Source organism: Anarrhichthys ocellatus, unplaced genomic scaffold (genome assembly GCF_004355925.1).
Source record: "Anarrhichthys ocellatus isolate YVR2014 unplaced genomic scaffold, GSC_Weel_1.0 scaffold223, whole genome shotgun sequence".
In the NCBI taxonomy this organism is placed as follows: Eukaryota; Metazoa; Chordata; class Actinopteri; order Perciformes; family Anarhichadidae; genus Anarrhichthys; species Anarrhichthys ocellatus.
Window position 1 is genome coordinate 36,506 of NW_022280253.1, and position 7,524 is coordinate 44,029.

The following is a 7,524-nucleotide window of genomic DNA, read 5'->3' on the forward strand; positions in this document are numbered from 1 at the left end:
ATCTCTCCTCCACGATCTCTTCTCTACGATCTCTTCTCTACGATCTCTCCTCTGCGATCTCTTCTCTACGATCTCTCCTCTACAATCTCTCCTCTACGATCTCTCCTCTACGATCTCTCCTCTACGATTTATTCTCTTCTACAATCTCTTCTCTATGATCTCTCCTCTACTATCTCTTCTCTACGATCTCTCCCCTACGATCTCTTCTCTACAATCTCTACTCTACGATCTCTCCCCTACGATCTCTTCTCTACAATCTCTACTCTACGATCTCTCCTCTACGATCTCTCCTCTACAATCTCTTCTCTACGATCTCTCCTTTACGATCTCTCTTCTCCACTCCTCTCCTCTTTTCTCTACTGTTCTAAATGTATCATGTCATGTCAAAGCAAATGTCAAGACTTGTCTGGGTTGACTCATTATTCATTTACAGGCTTTGTCTGTAATCCAAGGGGCATTGGTGATTTGTCAGACCTCATTTATTTTAGATAGCGTCAACATCAAACCACCTTGAGTTTGATGTTGACCGGATTCTAGAGAGGACCAGCTCAGGCTCAGCTAACTGATGACCTCAACAGGTCTGGCTCTCAGCCCTGCTGGGTCTTCAGCTCACATCCTCACCCACGATCACACCTGCTTCCAAAACCTTTTGCAAAAAAACCCAAAACAAACTAGCATTTGTCAACACACCCCCTCACACAGAGTGCTGCTGTTGTAGTCGGGGTTGACCCTTCTTTCTTCTTGTGCTTTCCGTTCCTTCCTCATAACCGTACCGCTGATGCATTCGCCTCGACAGGTGCTCTTTTCTGAGGGGATCATTTATGTATATTTAGATTCTGAAACCTGAGAGTGCCAGCCTGTGATTGGCTGAGTCGGCCACATGATAACCTGGGTAGAAATCGCAGCTGTGTGCTGTCGCCCGGTGTTTCTCTGGAGGGAAGCTGGGGAGACTTTGGCGGCTTGGCAGACCTTTAAACTTTGTGTAACCGGTAAGAAAGCAAAATAAGGAAAACCAAAAACCCTTAAATATCCATATTTCTACACACTTGCATGGCTTTCCATCTGCTCGGATGTCCGTTATTTCCGTCCTCTGCTGCCATCTGGATCCAGCTGATTGAGGGATAAAGAGTGTAAAGGCTCTGCTGCACATTGAAGGAATAACCCAACAATCAAGATCTGCAAGAATCCAACACGATGAAACCAGGCCTCTCTTTTTTCTTTGGATGTATCTGAAATTCCAGCAGCGGCCTTCTCTCTGAAATCTCAACACCTGTTAAGCTTTTTTTTGTCCTTTCGTCTATTTCTCTTATTATTGTACAGAGAAAATTGCCTTTTGATTTAAAGAGAGGGTAATGAAGTGCTAAAAAAGGTACTTAGTATGCCATCCTATATTTAACCTGCAGCCTCAGAAGGCATTGGCCCCACCATTTGCTAAACAGAGTCAACCAATCAGGCTGCGGCATTAGCTTACATGTCAAATAGCTGAAGTTCTGCTGGGCAGCTGTCGCCAACCTTCAGCTCCTCTGAGCTGTGTTGTGGCTGTCGCACATTCACGGGCCTGTTGTAATGTGTCTCACCTTCCTAATCTGCAGCTACTGATTGACACTTTGTGAGGCGTTTCACACACTTCTTTTATCACTTTGTTTCTAGGATTTAGGCGGTTCAGTTTGAGACCCTAGTGGATGGCAAGTGAGGCTTTTTTTTTTTTTTACTGTCAGGAAAATACTGCGGGAATCTTTTGCTGGTACGACACACACCTTTGGTTTAACGTCAATATATTTGTGTAGTTATTTTCTAGCATGCGGTTGCTGTGTATTATTTCCTGTCTTTGAATCGGGGTAACTGGGTTCAGCAGTGGGGGGGGTGACTGGCCGCGTCCTAAAATATCACTGGTGCATTTGTCTCTTCTGATCTCTGGTCTGAGCCCCGGGATAAGCTGTCTGACATGTGTGACTCGATGCAACTGATGGAACATTTAAGTTAACTTCTGAACTTTGTTCATTCACAGTTCAAATGATGAATAATAAATGTTGTCTGTGTTTTACGCAGAGACTCTAAATCCGTCTCAAAATGACGGAAGTTGTGGAGGAGTATGAGGAGTATGAGGAGTATGAGGAGTATGAGGAGGAGATTGAGGAAGAGGTAAGTGGAAGTTTTCTCACTGTTATCTGTATTTGATTATCTTTGATTGTTTCTAGCCTAAATACGATTTAAAAAATGAGAAATGATTCAGTAGAGTTGAGGTTAGATACAGGGCCTGCAGGTTCTAGTCCCCTATGAATAGTTCAGTTAGTGCCCCCCCCCTCCAGTCAGCAGTTCATGGAAGAACTTCTTCTGGGGAATCCGGTTTCAGACGGACACCTTCTGAGTCCTGGATTGCCTTTAACAGCCACTTTAATCAAAACTGTTTCAAATTCAAGATAGAATCTTTATCTGGGACATTGTTGTGCTATAAATGTAAAGATGGCAAGAAATCATATGTAGTTGGCATGCCATCCTATATATATATATATATATAAAATGGAGTCTAGTGACAACAGCCAGATGCACAAGAGTTTATTCTTGCATATGATTTAACTACATTTCTTTGTAGCAGACCATCAGATATCTGCAGCTTGTCTAACCTATCGATGGACACATTTTGCAGTGATGTAATGGCTCCCGACATGACGAATGTGTTCTTCCTCTTGCAGCATAAATAGAGCAGATTGGATTACATAGAATTCAGGAGTGTGCAAGTTTCAGCAGCAAGTTTTGTTTAAATTGACCTGTTTGTGTCTTCAGGATGTTTCAGGAGAGCGCTTTGTGTCTGAATTATGTACATGTGTGTGTGTATATATATATATATATATATATATATATATATATATATATATGTGAAGGTCTTCCTGTCAGTGTCCAATGGAAGAGTGAAAACAGAAGGCTAACAGCTTAATCTCATATTTCCTGGTGAAATAGGATTAAAGTTTGCCTTGTATATTTCTTCATACTTAATATTGCTGATATCTTATAGGGGAGTCTGAATGGTTTAAAATAAAATGTATTACCAATCAATCAGTGGTCATTTGACTCCCATATAACATATCAACTGTTTCAAAGAGATTTACCATCTTTACTGCAAAGATGTAAATCGTTTGGGAGGCGGAACAAGCGGATACCCATCAACCAAAATCAATACACTCTGATTTCACTGGCTCTTTCATCTGCACTGTGGAGAGAAGCTGCATTGTTCTGAGTAAACAGTAGGACGGCTTCTTATTTCATCTACAGAATGGGGAGAAACATACGTACGACTGTTCAGCTCGTCTATGAGAAAAGAAAACATAGACCTAGTTTAATCACTTCAGACAGAGTTTATTTGCTATTGATCTACTTTATACCTCATTATGATCATGAGTAGTATTTTCTTCATGTTAACTAGTAAATGAACACCACCTGAATTAAGAAATTCAGCATGTTATTTCATGTTATTTTATTTACGTGAGCTACTCTCTCTCAGAAACCACAGACGTAAGTCTAACCTTGTGGCGTCATCAAGTATAAAGCTGCTTCACAGACTTCCCGTAGGAATGATGTCATCATCACTGGTTTCCTCCACAAACAGCCAATAGGATTCTTCCATTTAGGACTCATTGCTGCAGCTCTTTATGTTTGCGTCCAGAATTGTATTAATTGCGCTTAGACAGTAATGTGCACATTGTTTTTAGGATGTCTGAAGCCTTATTATGAAACCAATAGTACTCAAATTGCTTACTGTAATGCAAACACTGGACACTAAGCCAGCATTAATATCACACAATGCAATGCGGTGGTTACGACATAATTCATAACAGACGATGGCTCGACAGCTCTGCAACGTCAATAACGCTTCAGTTGAACAGTAAGATGTTACTTGCTGGACGTAATATATTTTCAAATTAGTTCAGAATTTAGGATTCTCACAAATCGGTGCGTCAGAAAAGATGCATACTACTGTTTATACACACAAAAGTATGTTGAATGAAAGTACGTGCGTATTCGTACACAATTAATGTTTTATTCCTTTTTTTTATCCCTAAATGAGCTTCATTGTATTGAAGCTTTCTCAGCTATGAAACAGAATGAGAAGAGACTGGTCACTCTCAGTGTCGTCTATAACATCTTTATCAATTCAATATCTATGGAGCAGTTTATACGTCATACTTGATGATATCACAAATGTATTATTATTATTATTCACCTTTATTTAACCAGATAATCCAATTGAGAACCAGTTTACAATGACAACCTGGTCAACAAGGCGACACAATAAAACAAAGATACATCTCAAACAATCTCATACAAAACTTACAACACCACAGTATGCACAATATATATTGTACACATTGTTCATATTTGGGTGTTTGCAACTCATTCCAGTCACTTGGAGCAGCAAACTGGAATAAAATGTTATTTTATTTTTGGATTCTGGAGAGAGTTGTTTACGTTTGTTAATATTTTCAGACAGTAGGAATAACACGTATGGATTTTATTTTAAAAGAGGCGTAGTTCTCCTTTAACTCCTCAGGTTATTGAGGGGTGGAGCCAAGAGTTCTCTGTCTGGCATCCGCACAAATTTAGAAGTGGACATCTACGGCAGATTGGCAGAGAGATGGAATGGAGGGAGAGGTAAAGAGAGGGAGGGAGAGGGAGAGGGAGAGAAGCCTCTGTGCTGTAAATCACACTCTGATGGAACGCGTTAGCGTCACAGCGTTCACTCAGAGAGAGAGGGGATGGAAACACAGAGGTTCTGTTTGCGTTGCTTTGTAGCGACGCGTTTCATTCACACCTATGGTTCTCTCCTGTCTGATAGATCCAGATGTTGAAGCCTCTTACACAACAAAAAGGATTTGAGATGTTCTTTCTCGCAGCTCTGGTTTATTCTAGATTTGAAGTTATTATTGGTCAGCTTCAGGTCCAAACGTTCCACCTTATGTGACTGTAAATACTTCCTAAGTAGAGGGAAGTGTAATTCAGGCAGGCTGTAAGTTAGACGGGCTATTCATGGATCAGCAAGTCGGAGGTTTAGGAGGCTTTTCCCCCTTTGAATAAATAGACGAGATTATTCTTCTCCTAACAGTTAGGTTTAGGTAACAAACCAACAGTTAGGTTTAGGCAACAAACCAACAGTTAGGTTTAGGCAACAAACCAACAGTTAGGTTTAGGCAACAAACCAACAGTTAGGTTTAGGTAACAAACCAACAGTTAGGTTTAGGTAACAAACCAACAGTTAGGTTTAGGCAACAAACCAACAGTTAGGTTTAGGCAACAAAACCACATAACCAGGTTTAGGAAAACCACCACCATAAAACCACACCGGTCGTCTGGTTGAAAGTCCTGTTTGTTGGACATTATAAAGTTCATCACTCGCACTGACTGTTGCTTAGTCACGTGGATGCATTTAATCTGTATCTCCACCATGAATAAGGATCCTAATTGACTTTCTTTTGGCATTATTTTCATGCTGAGCAACAAGAAAAGAAACAGACAGTTGTTGTCCCTGTAAAAGAAACCAATAGATGTCAATTCAGGGCTGGATGACAGGAACAATGGTCTAAATATAATGTCACGTGAGTGGCTGGTGTTTATTGACCAGATTCAAAGAGTTAGAGCACTCAGGCTCATATAACAGAGCATATCAATGCTGCTCTGTCCTCATGTGCAATAGAGGCTTAATTAGACTCCAGTCTTACTTACAGTAACATTCACCAGTTTATTACACATTAGGACAAAGATCCCTCTCTTCTTCTTGAGGGCGTTTGACAGAACAGAACCACTAATGCGATGCGGTGTAGAGTGACGTCCTACTGTGTCACACCGGAGATGTTAGCGGAGCTCCAGAGCTGCAGAAAAATCACCCTCAATCTGAATCCAATGAATCAAAAGATACTGTGCTGTTTCTCCCATGACGTGTTCTGGTAGTTGTGAAACCTCAGAGTGTGTCCTATATTTGTAATATGTCGAGCAGATGACAGCGACGACTGAGCACGAGAGTTCTCAGGCCTTCCAGGTAAAGCACCTCCTCCTCTCCCAAGAGACAACAGTTCAAACAGTACCACGGTGCACCCCCCCCCCCCTCCCCCCCCCCCCTCCCCATCCATCTGCATGTCTGTTAATAGATAATCTGTCTGCTTAATTCTCCTGTTGTCCTCGATGTTGGCAGGTTTTTATGTTAAAGCCTTAAAAGTTTACGAGAAATCAGTTAAACCTCTGCATGAACATGAAATTATTGTTTTGGTTGCACTTTCTATGACGTCCATGTCCATAACGCATTATAAACACTTATAATGTGTTATAATCTGCTTATATCTCTGTGTAATCATAGTTATAAGCACTCATAAATATTATTAATGCTTTATAACCATAATCATATCACTGACTTTATTTTTATAGGAGGATCATTGTGTATTATAATTCTCATAGTTGTAACACATTATCATGTTTTTTATAATGCGTTATAATCACTGTTATAATGCATTATAATGTGATTTTAAGTTACTTTAAGTGGTCATTGTTTGATTTAAGTAAAGACAGAAAATTAATTGAACAACATTTTGTGTTCTTGAATAGATTTAATGATATTTTATTCACTTTACTTTATAAAGAAATGGCTGCTTTATTGTGCTCATTTAACTGCTTCCTGTGAGTCGGTCTCTGGCTTCGCTTCATGTTGCTGAGCTGGCGTTGCATGCGTTGCTCAATGCTCACAGACAGCGTGGACGTGACCGCACATTCACCGCTTTACCACCTGTTACTTGTTGTGTTCGTCCTTCTGTCACTCTTCATCCAACATTCATGACTTTATCCCAACCACCTGAATGTGTTACTGATTTATTATCCCGTTAAAGTCTTCACATTGAGTTATTGAGTTATTAGAGTGATAGGTAGGTTGTTTTCTCTTCACCTTGACACCATCAGATCGTTATTTAATCAACAAATTCACATCACTGTTGTAAAATACCTGAAACAGTTTGTTTTGTTGTCACGTCGCTGAGTCCTCCTCGTCGTTTCTATGATCACCTTGTTGTACGTTTCCCTTCCTGTCATGGAGGAGCCGAGGCCCTCTTCAGGTCGTCGGGTGGCTGATTGTGTTTCCTCTCTCTCCTCCTCCTCCTCCAGTCTGGCTTGCCCACCAGGAAAGTCAGGAAGAAGGTGAAGGTGGACACCTCCAAGTTCATGACTCCGTACCTGGCTCACAGCCAGAAGATGATGGAGCAGTACAGTCACGTGAGCATCGAGTCAAAACCAATCTGTTTCGTCTGCTTCAGCTCTAAACGATAAACGATGGAATATTTCAGTGTTGTTTTTTAACTGTATTTAAGTTTTGACTGTTGGGCTCTTCTTGACAGAACAAATACCGGCATGCATACGACGTGTCCAGAGGGACTCCTCCTGCCATCATCACTGATTCTCCTGAAATGATCCGCATCAGGAAGGCCCAGGAGCAGCTCAGCGAGGTACCGAATAATCCCCCAAATCATGACCGAATAATCCCCCAAATCATGA

General features: G+C 40.9%; 1 protein-coding gene across 1 annotated transcript in view; it reads left to right on the plus strand.

Annotated features, from left to right (window-relative positions):
• Window positions 1-900: 900 nt before the first annotated feature.
• Window positions 901-7,524, plus strand: part of neb (nebulin) — a 78,889-nt gene continuing 72,265 nt past the window's right edge. The window contains exons 1-5 of the mRNA XM_031879070.1: window positions 901-989; window positions 2,050-2,142; window positions 5,987-6,028; window positions 7,138-7,245; window positions 7,368-7,475. Of these exons, the coding sequence (XP_031734930.1) occupies window positions 2,071-2,142; window positions 5,987-6,028; window positions 7,138-7,245; window positions 7,368-7,475 (330 nt within the window). The 5' untranslated portion in view covers window positions 901-989; window positions 2,050-2,070. The remainder of the gene's footprint in view (window positions 990-2,049; window positions 2,143-5,986; window positions 6,029-7,137; window positions 7,246-7,367; window positions 7,476-7,524) is intronic.